The 13,123-nt window shown below is 33.7% G+C and overlaps 1 protein-coding gene across 1 annotated transcript in view; it reads left to right on the plus strand.

Annotated features, from left to right (window-relative positions):
* LOC127869111 (ras-related C3 botulinum toxin substrate 1-like) overlaps positions 1–8,302 on the plus strand; it is a 13,461-nt gene extending 5,159 nt beyond the window's left edge. Inside the window, exons 4-6 of the mRNA XM_052411450.1 lie at positions 1,577–1,639; positions 2,633–2,767; positions 6,495–8,302. Of these exons, the coding sequence (XP_052267410.1) occupies positions 1,577–1,639; positions 2,633–2,767; positions 6,495–6,650 (354 nt within the window). The 3' untranslated portion in view covers positions 6,651–8,302. The remainder of the gene's footprint in view (positions 1–1,576; positions 1,640–2,632; positions 2,768–6,494) is intronic.
* The last annotated feature ends 4,821 nt before the right edge of the window (positions 8,303–13,123 follow it).

Below are 13,123 nucleotides of genomic sequence, written 5' to 3' on the forward strand. Positions count from 1 at the left end.
TGTAATAATATCGCCTGTCCACTGTCAGATTTTCAAAAAAATCAGGGGAGACAATAAGAGGATATTTTCACGTCATCAAGCATGTGCATCATGTCGTAAATATATCTTTTGATATAATATTATTTTATAATTATGTTTATTTCTGATCAGCAATTAAAATGTATATGATTGATATCATTCGCTTCTTATACTTCAATCTGGCCATAAATAAATATTTAATAATTCATAAATATTTTATATAAACATATTTGAGGATAGGAAAATCGCTTGGAATAACGATTTTAAATATACGACTGAGTTCCCAAGGTAAAGCTATAAGTTGTTCGATTCTACGGTTCTATGTGCATTACGTGGTTTTGTTTAAATCATATTTGACATGCACACAAGTAACAGTGTGAACTTTATCTGAATATAATTATATAATATACATTTATATTATATCTGGGACCCTGTAAAGCAATATGAAACAAACGTTTTCCCCCCTTAAAAGCGTTTTTGTTAGCCAATATGAATATAATAAAATTGTTGTTTGCACTGTATGCAGTTTTATTTATGCCGATAATTTATTTGATAAAGCATCATAAAAGGTATTTAAAAGGTAAAACAATACCAGCAACAAAAATACCGTCTAATTAATGTATCAATAGACTGGACATTAATGTTGCTCGTCAATAATCTGGATAACCTATAAATGATGATTACACATGTACTGAAAATAAATCTTCTGGTTTCATATTGATGTCTTACTTGAAGTTAAATGTTATCTTTCAATCTGCAATATATTGGAAATGATACAGATTATAATGATGTATTATCTTAAAATTGATAGAAATTTTACTCTATTGTTCAAATTTCTGAAAAGTTTTAAACATAAATCGTTGTCAATATATATCAAAATTATTATGAAAATAAATTAATCTGTACTCGGTTTACTAATGCTAGAATAATATTTTATAAGTGTGTCGATGGCAGCAATATTAATAATAAATGATTAAAAATTACTGTAACACCGTTTAAAAAACCTGACAGTGGACAGGCGATATTATTACAACGATATTTGAACGCGACTGTCAAGAAAAGTATCGCTTCGTGTGTCTAGTGTCGCGGTCTGAAATTAGACGGCGATACACGAGATTCGGATAATATGGCGGTATTTGAATAATAAAATATCGTGCGTCGCCGCGACTGTCAAGAAAAAGATCAAGTATTCGTGTGTCTAGTGTCGCCCTTTGAACGCGACACTAGACACACGAAGCGATACTTGATCTTTTTCTTGACAGTCGCGGCGACGCGCGATATATTTTACACGATATATCGCCTTTTGGCTACCTATACAAGGGCGATATATCGTGTTAAATATAACGTGCGTCGTTCCGACTGTCAAGAAAAAGATCAAGTATCGCCGCGACTGTCAAGAAAAAGATCAAGTATCGCCGCGACTGTCAAGAAAAAGATCAAGTATCGCTTCGTGTGTCTAGTGTCGCCCTTGATGAAAGAAGTGCGAAATTATAGATGGCACTATCCGGATTCCGTACTAACCATCTTTTAGTTTTATCAGCTTTTAATTTTTTTTCAGGATGTTTTCTTAATTTGTTTCTCGCTGATCAATCCAGACAGTTTTGAAAATGTGCGGCAGAAGGTATGAAATTTGAAAACAATATATATAATCATCATCATCATCATCATCATCATCATCATCATCATCATCATCATCATCATCATCATCATCATCATCATCATCATCATCATCATCATCATCATCACCACCACCACAACCACCACCACCACCACCACCACCACCACCACCCTCATCATCATCATCATCATCATCATCATCATTATCACCATCATCATCATCATCATCATCATCATTGTCGTCGTCATTGTCGTCGTCATTGTCGTCGTCTTCCTCTTCTTCTTCTTCTTCTTTATCTTTATTTCATCTTCAGCATCATATACATAAACATCACAATCATTATCATAATCACAACTTAAACTACCACTTTCATATAGTGAATCATCCATTATTCAAACTCCATCATCATAATTCTTAGTATTGGCTTCATTTTTGAGCTGGTCATTCTTGTCCATCATTGTCGTCAACATGTTTGTCTTTCGTACATGTATGGTATACATGCTGGCGAATTCGGCTGTACAGCCGTTTTCAATTTCAGAATTAAATATCTGGCTTATTTTGCACTTTTCGACACATGTTCTTCTTAACTTTTATTTTAATTTATATTGAAATATATATATAATAAGTTTTTTACACAGTTGATATAAATTCATCAATGTTTGACAAAATCGTATATACCCGCTTTAAGAATTGCCTTGAGTTGGACAGTATGCCTCTTTAAAGCATGCTTGACAACACTTATTCCAATCGTTTAATAATATGCGATTTTTTTCGGCGCCCGATGTTATTCTGATGGTCCGTGAAAATTAATAATTGTGGATAATGTTAACAGAATAGGGCATACCTTACAATAATAATGCCAGTCTTTGATGTTTTTGTCTCCCAGCCTAGTTTTATATTGATGATTTGTGAAAAACATTAGTCGTAAAATATATTCTTAAAAAACATGTCCGACAACAATAATTCAAGTTGTTGGTTGTTTTTCACCCCGCCCAGTGGTTCCCGGAAGTGAACCACCATTGCCCTCACACGCCCATCATCCTAGTGGGAACCAAGCTAGATCTCCGAGATGATAAGGAGACCACGGAAAAGCTCAAGGTGAAAAAGCTCTCGCCGGTTACACACCAACAGGTACATGCACGTTATAAAATCATAAAGTTCACGAACGTTAACATATCCGCAAGTATGTGCACTTAAACGTATCATCGAGTTCACTCACTTTAACATATCATCATGTACATGCACTTTAAAATATCCTCAAGTTCACAAACTTTAACATATCCCTAGGTACATGCACTTTAATAAATCATTAAGTACACGCTATTTAACAATCTTTAAGTACTTGACGTAAACATATCCGAAATTTACATTCGCTGTAACATATCCGAAAGTACATGCGCTTTAATATATCCGAAATACATGCGCTTTAATATATCCGAAAGTACATTTTAGATAACCGAAAGTATTCCGACATATCCATAAGCGCCGTTACATGTTACCATTTTGCCCACATATATACAGTTACTTCCAACTTTAAAATATCCGCAGGTTATTTCACAAGCGCACATACTTGCACATATCTCAAGGTTTTTCCACATATACAAAGGTACGTTTTCATGTCGACTGGTTCGTATATACCCGAGGTATTCACGTATTTGTAGGTACATTTACATATTTGCATTTAATGTCGCATGTCCCAGTTTTGGTCCTCCTGGCTGCAGTACTGCAGACTTGAACGTGTAATAACATATATTTATTTTTTCAAATATCCGGAAAAACACGCACTTTCACCGATCCGAAAATATTCTCACATATCCATATGCACTTTATTATGTATGCTGGTATTTAAACGGAACCAAAGGCACATTTCTACAGTTACGCTTAAATGTTTGACACATATAAAATGTACGTCCACATATCCCAAGGACACCTTTGGACGTCTGTACGTTCCGCTATATATCTAGAGCTTTCATTCATCTACGGGTGCTTTTAAATAACTAAAAAGTACATGTTTTATCGCATTGCCATAGAAACATTTACATGCATGCTGGTACTTTCACTTATCGCGAGGTACTTCCATATGTCTGCATATCCTTTAACATGTCCTCAGTTACTTTAAAAGACGTGAACGTACTTTCATATATATGCTGGTACGTTTGAAAAACTGCAGTTTCTTTAACATATCTGCTGATATTTTCACACATCGCCGGCTAGTTTTAATGATTTGCATGTATTACCAAATGTCTGGACACAATCTATCTTTTACATGTCTACAGGTATTCTTATATATTCACAGGTACATTTACAAATCTGCATTTAAGGTAGTGGGAGGCTTATGGGTACTTTTCCAGACACAATATCTGTGATTGTTTATATATTATAAATTGTGTATCACCACTTAATGCAAAACTTTAAACGTTTTTACAAGCCAGTTAACTTTTTACATTTGGTTGGAAACACCTTCCCCCCGACTCTGCTGGGCGCTTTCTATGGATTGACCCTACCGGTATATCCAAAATGTTAAGTTTTTGTAAATGATACATATATTTTGACAATAAACTTAATAAACATAATCAAATGTATTTAGCTAGTAGACACAGCATAAACAAGTGTCATAGAAAGCGAGTTATGAATTTGATCTCATATAATGTGTGCATTCATCTGGATAAAATGGCAAAGCTACAACAAATCGTTCAGTGACAAGAATCTTAAAATACGCATTATGTCACTTTTTGCGGGATGAAATGCATATATTGTACATATTTCTTTAACACAATACGTTTTCTACATACTAAATGAATTTCAGGAACTTTTACCATTTCTATCTCAACATATTACACTTTGAGTATGCCTACCACGCTTTGGATTTCAGTATATGTTTGTATATCACATCTATTTTGGTATTTTCTAGTTGATAATTTAAAGCCATCGTTATACTCTCTGATATATGAAAAATTATTGCTTAATTTGGCTTAATATTGATATAAAAATACATTAATAATACAATCTTAAGGTGACCTTAAGTCCAAATGCAACCCACGAACACAGCCGCGCTTCACTACAAAATGTCAAGGTATTTCCTATCGTACATATCAAGCAAAATAAATATGTAATGGAGACACTATCCACATTTCCACCATTTACAGACATGTTGCCATAAGCATTAACAGGGGTGGGGTGCAAGCTACTTTCTGGGCTTCTGCGGAATTCGACATTGACGGCTTTACATCTGTGGAGAACTTCGAACCCGTTTTCAAGTCCACGACAGAATCTGAGATATATCTGGAATCACTCTACCTTGGACTGTAAACAAAAGCACAAAATGTTTTTTTTTCATAAATTCAACTATGCCTTTAAGTTTCATACTAATGCTTTATAGGATTGCTTGTTATGACAAACACTCAATTTTCAGGACAACAATCACTTCACAAAAAGACGACTCCATCACCTCAAATTATCAAACATAACAATATGTGTTGCATGATGTAATATGACGAAATGTTGAAACCTTAAAAGATATAACCATCTTGTATATGAGTTTTATTTTATGTGCATCGCAAAAGTCCAAAAATAAGTTTGTATTACGTAGATCCGTTGTTTTTAAGGTCGAAGGTTATTTGGCTTGTCTTTTACTCAAACTCGACAAGATGGAATCTGCCTCTGGAAATTTCTATAGGCAATGCTTTTACGTGACATCTGAGACATGTCCAACATCTAAATAAAAAGCAACCAAACTGCAAGTCAATGTGTCAATGAGTAACAGTCTTGATACATCATCATGAACATTCAGTTGTAAAACGTCGTAATTGATATGCAACAATTGATAAGAGAACTATTTGTTAATTTATAGAAAAATGTGAATAACACATACCGTAATAGTGATGTGTATGCAATAAACTGCCTTCATTTAATAGCAGAACAACGTTAGTTATCGGTATAACATTCTTTTTGTGTTCCTTTTACGCACTTTGATTTTGCAACAATATATAAACAACCGCGACGTCATGAACGAAAAAAAATCAAACGAATTGATTAAATTGAATTTAATTAAAAAAAATCTTTAGGAGATGAACACTCTAAGTTCTTTAATAAAAACACACACATTTATTTCGTGTGTTGAGGTATTTTATTAAAACGCACTCATTTTTGGTGTTTTAAGTAATATTTCCGGATGTTTACGTAGATATACAATTATTGTCGAACGCTTTCCGAATACGGCGTTATCGCCCGAATTTTACTGAGCTCATTAGGTCCCCACTGCCTATATTTCACGTGTATTACGGTATTTTCACATTCTAGCAGATTTTTTTTAAGTTGTCCACTAGTAATTTCACATAATCCACATAAACTTATAAACCTGTTCGTTCACATACGCCCAAGTACGTTTTAATATAGGCATAAACTTGTACAAAACTAAAAATTATTTTACGTGTCGGCAAGTACTTTCCCTTGTCCCCAGCTACTTTGACATAACAGTTGATACTGCCATGTTCAACATATCTTACTGTACTATCACGAAGATTCTTATGGGAAACATAGGAAATGCTTTAATATAAATCCTTAAGTCTCTGTCAATGTCGTGTTGAGGTGCGTATGCATTGAAATGCCTTCACCTAACAAGCATAGCCTTGATAGTTGATAATCTATGTTTTTATAAGCGGAATTCTAAATGATTCACTTAAGGTTAACTAAAGTTATATTTTGTTCTTTAAGATATTTTTAATAAAGCCCATGGCAGGCATTCTTGTGTGTTCATTCTCAAAAGCGTAAATGATTACATTACTCGTTCCTCATTTTAGTGATGATGTAACGTGTTATCACACCGTAAACAAGCAAGCATCCTCTGTTATTATTGCAGGGCCTGACTCTTGCGAAAGATGTGAATGCCGTGAAATATTTGGAGTGTTCCGCTCTCACACAACAGGGTCTGAAAACCGTTTTTGAAGAAGCAATACGGGCCGCAAATGTCCCACAAAAACACATAAAAAAGAAGGGTCGGTGTACGCTTTTTTGATGTCACTGCGCATAGCAATCAATTTTTGTTGAATCGGTTACTAATGAGAACTGTTTTAACTGCAAACTGATGTTTATGACATTGTTTTGCAGTTTTGCAATATTAAAAATGGATGTTATTAATGTTATCGTGTCTTGAACGTTTTAGAACTCATAGTATTATTTGTGTCTGTTCCGTTGGCCTGAAAACTTCTGACTATTTTGATATGTGTGGTTTAATGCATTTGTAAACACGTTATATAATCGCCATCTATAATTAATGTAGAAAGGCAATTGTTCAGTCTTGCATGTATATGATTGAACAACTATAATTTGTTGCTTTAAAGATTTTATTTGTGCACAATTCATCTAAATATAAGTATTTAAGTAATATCACATGACATTGTTAATTGAATTTATTAAATAAATTTTACACGCACAGGCTTTAACATGTTAAGCCACATAAGTCGGTTAACTGAAAATTGCAATGACTGAGTTTGACACATTGCTTTTTTATCGGGTAGTTTTTACGTATGTGGTTTTCAGAACGCTGCTTGTAAACAGCGTTCTGAGCATGCGTCGGCGTTGCTACGCATGATTCGTTGGTATCTTGTCGACCGCCATTTTATTTCCCAGTTTTTGAATGAAAAAGCACACGTTTTAATTCAAAAGGTATAGAGGAGTGTTTTTTTAACATGGCGTCAAAGTTATAAAAAGTCGGTGTTTGGGGGCTAAATATTCAGCTTAATTTGTTTCCAAGATTAGACATACACTGCTAGTGGACTGTTGATTCGGACATGATGATTTACAAATGTGTTTATTCAAATATCCCTTTATTCAAAATAATCATTGTACTTTTGATGTTGTTAAGCGGTCACCTTTCCTTTAATGTTTATTTGAGAAGAGCCATTGTACATCTTGTATAAGTCATCCGACTATCAGTTTCAAAATGGCGACCCATTTCGTAGAACGCTTATTAATTGTTATTCAATTTCTATTGATGTTTAGTGATGGTTTGCAAAATATGACCAACTATTTTCACAAAAATCACATGTTTGGGTTTATTTTTGCGGTCGGTATTTTGCCTTTTTGTGTCAAAATCGACACTCTAAAGAGCGGCTTTCTTTTTTTTACACAACTTAATCACGAATAGTTCATGTATTATTTCCAGGGACCGCTAACTTAAAGGTTATCCGATTTTCCGATTAAATAAATGTTGTTTTTTAAATAACATTTGTTTGTTCGTTTTTTGGTTTGCACACATTTACACACATTTGTTTTATAACATTCGCTTAATAAAACATATCTATGATCACGTACTTTTTTTCAAATATATAAAATGTATTTATTTATTAGTTCATAATAATGAAATGCATGAGTACAAGGGAGACAACTAAGATTGTTTGTGCTTGATTTGTACATTAATTTTGCACGTTGAAATAGTTGTTATTTATTATTTTAATATCCGCAATATATATTCTTGTTCAATTTGATGATGCCATACTCATGTACATTCGTCCTTTCTGAAATGAAATCACTTTTGAACATAATTTTGAAAATGTGTTTATACGTTTATTTGTTACATTTTTATAATGGAATAGGCTATGTATTGATTTTAAAACTTGGAAACCCCAACAATTTGTTTATGCAATATAATAATTCGTTTTAAGTTAACATTTATATTTCATGTTATTTTTATATAATAAATTGTAAGCAGCAGCAGCGACAGCACCATTAACATATGCATGTTTGGCAGTTTTTTGAAACCGATTTAAGACGAAATAGAAAGTGGCGCCTAGCATTTGAGCAAAATGTCGCAAGAATCGAGGTTGCAATAATGGCCATGCTGTTCATCCTCAAATCTTCGCACCTTTGTCCAGCTGCTTGATATAAACTTGCTCATCCACGAAACGATACAATTAATATACATGGTGCAATACATATACGTTTATACTTTTTGAAGCATTTAATAATTATAGAGTAATATTTGTCTTTTTAATCAAACATTTATACATGTTTTGAAACACATACCTTCAAGAAGATTTATTGCAGTTCATGTAGTATAATATGTGTTTTTCTGGAATGGAACAATATGTGTTCAAACATTTTTTAAATCCTTTAATTTTCGAACTATATTTTTAATCGACATTGCATAATTTAGATGAATCGAGTTCACGAGTATTACGAAACGTTGTTATTAACTTTTGCTACAACGGCGGTTCTTTGTTTGATTGTTCTTTACAAGATTCGATTTCTTTTTAGCTCGAATGAGCGTAACGTGCTCATCGTGAGGATGATGATGATGATGATGATGATGATGATGATGATGATGATGATGATGATGATGATGATGATGATGATGATGATGATGATGATGATGATGATGATGATGATGATGATGATGATGATGATGATGATGATGATGATGATGATGATGATGATGATGATGATGATGATGATGATGGTAGTGAAGGTGAGGGTGATGATGATACTGGTAATGGATTCAGAAACATTAATAACAACCCCCCAAAAACTTATTATTTTTGCATTACTCGAATTTATTTTTGCCATTACTTCAGATTTTTATCTTTTTTTGGCAGACATTCTAATAAGTGGTAAAACCAGTAAAACTACAAGAATGGTTACATATTAATCTTATTTGACCTTTCATCCACGTATCATACTCTCTATAAAACTCATTTGTATGGAACGCCATTACTGACTTCATATGACTATTGTCGTTGTTTGCAGTATATTAATCATTATTTTCAGTAGAATATACATTATGCTTTGCGCAATTTTCTTTACGTTCGTTACATTCGTAATTATATGCAGTAGTTAAAGCATAACGCGAAGTAGTAACAACATAATGTTCTGTCAAATCTTCTTGACGTTCTGTACATTCGACATTATGTGATGTAGTTACATTATTACGCACTGTAGCAATATCATTACATGCTGTGATATCTTCTTTACGTTCGGTTCATTCGTCATTATGTGCAGTAGTTTCATCATTACGTTCAGTAGTAACATCTTTTCGTGCTGCGCAAACTTTATTTACATTCGGTACATTCGTCATTACGTGCAATAGTTTCATCATTATGCGCTGTACTAACATAATTCCATGCCGTGCGAACTTCTTTACGTTCGGTACATTCAACATTATGTGTAGTAGTTTTATCATTATGCGCTGTGCAAACGTCTTTACGTTCGGTACATTCGTCATTACGTGCAGCAGTTACATAATTATGTGTATTACTAACAACTTTACATGCTATGCAAACTTCTTTCCGTCCGGTACATTCGTCATTATGTGCAATAGTTACATCAATGCGTGCTGTTATAAAAACATGACGTGCTGTGTAACCCTCTTTTCGTTCATTACGCATCATTATGTGCACTTAGTAATAGCATTACGTAGGCATTATAGACATTTGCAATAAAAGTCATAATTAAAGTTTATGAAGTTGTTTGTTTTATCTTATATTTAAAACAAATGCACAAATATTATAAAAAATACTTTATTTATTTCAATTTAATATGTTGTAACAAAGTTTATAGAAAAATACATTGGTTGAACAACATCAAAAATCACAATGTCATCTTTCATTGACATACTACATTTAATTATTTTCACGTTAAAATTGTTCTTCAAAGTCAAAATTATAACCCCAATACGTCTGCTCACAATTTATTTTCAAATATGACAAAAGCAAATAACACTAAAATCTCATATACAAATATCGGGGTGAATTGTCTTTGGGGTGAATTGTTCAAGGAAATCAAATTCTGGGGGTGAATTGTCTAGGGGGTGAATTGTATTGGGGTGAATAGTCCAAGATTCTGTTTCACACTTGCGGGAAAATAACGTCATCAGGTGTCACGTATAAATGTTTCTAGAAAGACCTATACACCGAGCGAAAAGGCGTAACTACCAAGCATAAAGTCGTTTCTATCAAACGTAACGATGTAACCAGTACGCGTAGTGGCGAAAGTACTGAATATGCACAGCATGAAATTTTAACACCACAACGCGTAATCATATAACTACAGCACACAATGATAAATGTACCGAACGTTAATCTATGTTGACAGAACATAATGTTGTTACTACCGCACGTAATTCTGTAACACAACTGCACATAATGATAAATGTACCGAACGTAAAGGCATTTCTTCACACCATAATGTTGTTACTATTACACGTAATACTGTTACTAATGCGCATAATGATAAATGCACCGAACGTTAAGGCATTTGTTCACACCATGATGTTGTTACTAGTACACGTAATGCTGTTACTACTGCGTATAATGATAAATGTACCGAACGTAAAGACATTTTGACGTAACTTAATGCTATAACTACAGCACGTAATGCTGTAACAACTGCACATAATGACGAACGTACTCAACGTTTAGACGTTTGCACAGCACGAAATGATGTAATTACTGCACAAAATGTTGAATTTACCCAACATAAAGACATTTAGATTGAACATAATACTGTAGCTACTGCACATGATGACGAATGTACTGAACATAATGAAATTTGCAAAGCAAACAGTGAAGCTGTTACTGTGCGTAACATTGTAACTATTGCTCTTGATGAATGTAAGGAACGCAAGGAAGTTTGCACAGAAAATAAAACTTTGTCCACTGAACGTAATACTGTAAGTACTGCAAGTTATGCTGTAACTACTGCACATATTGACGAATGTACCGAACGTAATTAAGTTTTGACATAACATAATGATGTAACTACTGCACGTTATGCTGTAAGTACTGCACATAATAACGAATGTAAAGAACGTAAAGAAGATTGCACACGGCATAAAGCTTATCCCACCGAAACTAATGATGAATGTACTGCAAACAGCGACAGTACTCATATAAAGTCAGTTATGGCGTTACATACATTTGTACCTGTGCTTGTTTTGTTGTAGTACAATATGTGTTAGTGATGCCTATTTAAATAGTCATGTTGTGATTGTGTAACAGGCTTACAGCTCGAAAGAAACTGGCCCCAATTAACTGAGTTCTCTCATCAAAGACCTTTGTCTTGATGTCAGATGGACACCATTGATAAGATAGACTGTTTATACAGTTTGCAGTCAGTTCAGGTATTTTAAAAATCTGATTTGGGTAAAGGGCCTGGCCTTTTATGAGGGAAAAAAATCGCGCGAAATGCAGGATTTTGGAGAAAAAATCACACAAAACGCCGGATTTTGGGGGAAAATAAGGAAAGCCTTAATTTTTGATTATCAATTTAACATATTTTACTGTTTTTTCAAAAAAATTCAAGGTAACTGATAATTTAAATATGCAATATGTTCTATTTTCTACACTGGATCAGGTAAACTTATGTTTTTAAAGTTTAAAAAAAATTATTGGGGTGGGGGTGAAATGAAATCTGGGGGAAAATTTACCTGCTGAGGGGAAAAAAATCCGAGGGGAAAGGGCCGTTTTTCGGCGGGACACAATTGAAAATATGATTGCAAGGTGAGTCTAAAAATTGTTCTGGGCCGGTATTCATAAAGCACCTAAGGTGAAATTTTACATTAGTTTTATAAAATAACCTAAGTTTTAAGTGGAATTTCCTTCAAAGTTAAGAAAAAACTTAAGTCTTATTCACAAAGAAATTAACCTTAGAAAAATCCTTAAGTCAAGCGTTTTCCACTTAAAATGTAAGGCAGTTACATACCTTCCTTAACTCTCACAGAAAATCCTTAAAAATGGCGTACACGTGGACGACGTTTGGTATTTGAATCATTTTATCGTGTTTTCATCACGAAAAATTACATATTTTACATTTTTATGTACTAACATTCGGTTTTTTATGTTACTATGTATTGCAAAGGGCGATAATTTTATAACTTATAACCGGTATTTATGAACACCGGAAGCAATATGGCGTAAACAAAGCGGATCGTGTTTTCATTTTGATATTGATTTTGTGATATACACTTTGCAAATAAATCTGAGTGTACGATAACACAAACCTTATCGTTCGATTGTATTATTTATCAACGAATGATTTGGAATGTCTTTTGTGCATTCTGGAAATTCATCGTTGTGACATCAAATAGCCGAGCCATTGACAACACAAAGACATCGGTGTATCCTCGAGTCACCTGTTCCGGTCGATGTAACAAATAATCGAAAATATTTTAGATTTAATACAATAAATTCGCAAAAAAACATATACGCACAGCAAGACTTATTTACAGTCCATCAATTCATTTATGGAGATCGTTCAAGTGCTTCCCCTTTTTTCCATAACACCAAGATTCTGCTATGAAAACATACGAGAAAGTTGTGTACTGCGTCACCTGTTTCGGTCGATTGACTCCAGACCTAAATATTTCGGCGAGGGTTGTCCTAACAGTTAAATTAAAATAGTAGTGACTGTAGCAGGCCTCGGCATACTCGGAACTATCAAAAACGAAGTTTCTGTATGTTGATGATATTTTTGTAAAAAGAGCAAAAAAAGTAA

Source organism: Dreissena polymorpha, chromosome 2 (assembly GCF_020536995.1).
Source record: "Dreissena polymorpha isolate Duluth1 chromosome 2, UMN_Dpol_1.0, whole genome shotgun sequence".
Classification (NCBI taxonomy): Eukaryota; Metazoa; Mollusca; class Bivalvia; order Myida; family Dreissenidae; genus Dreissena; species Dreissena polymorpha.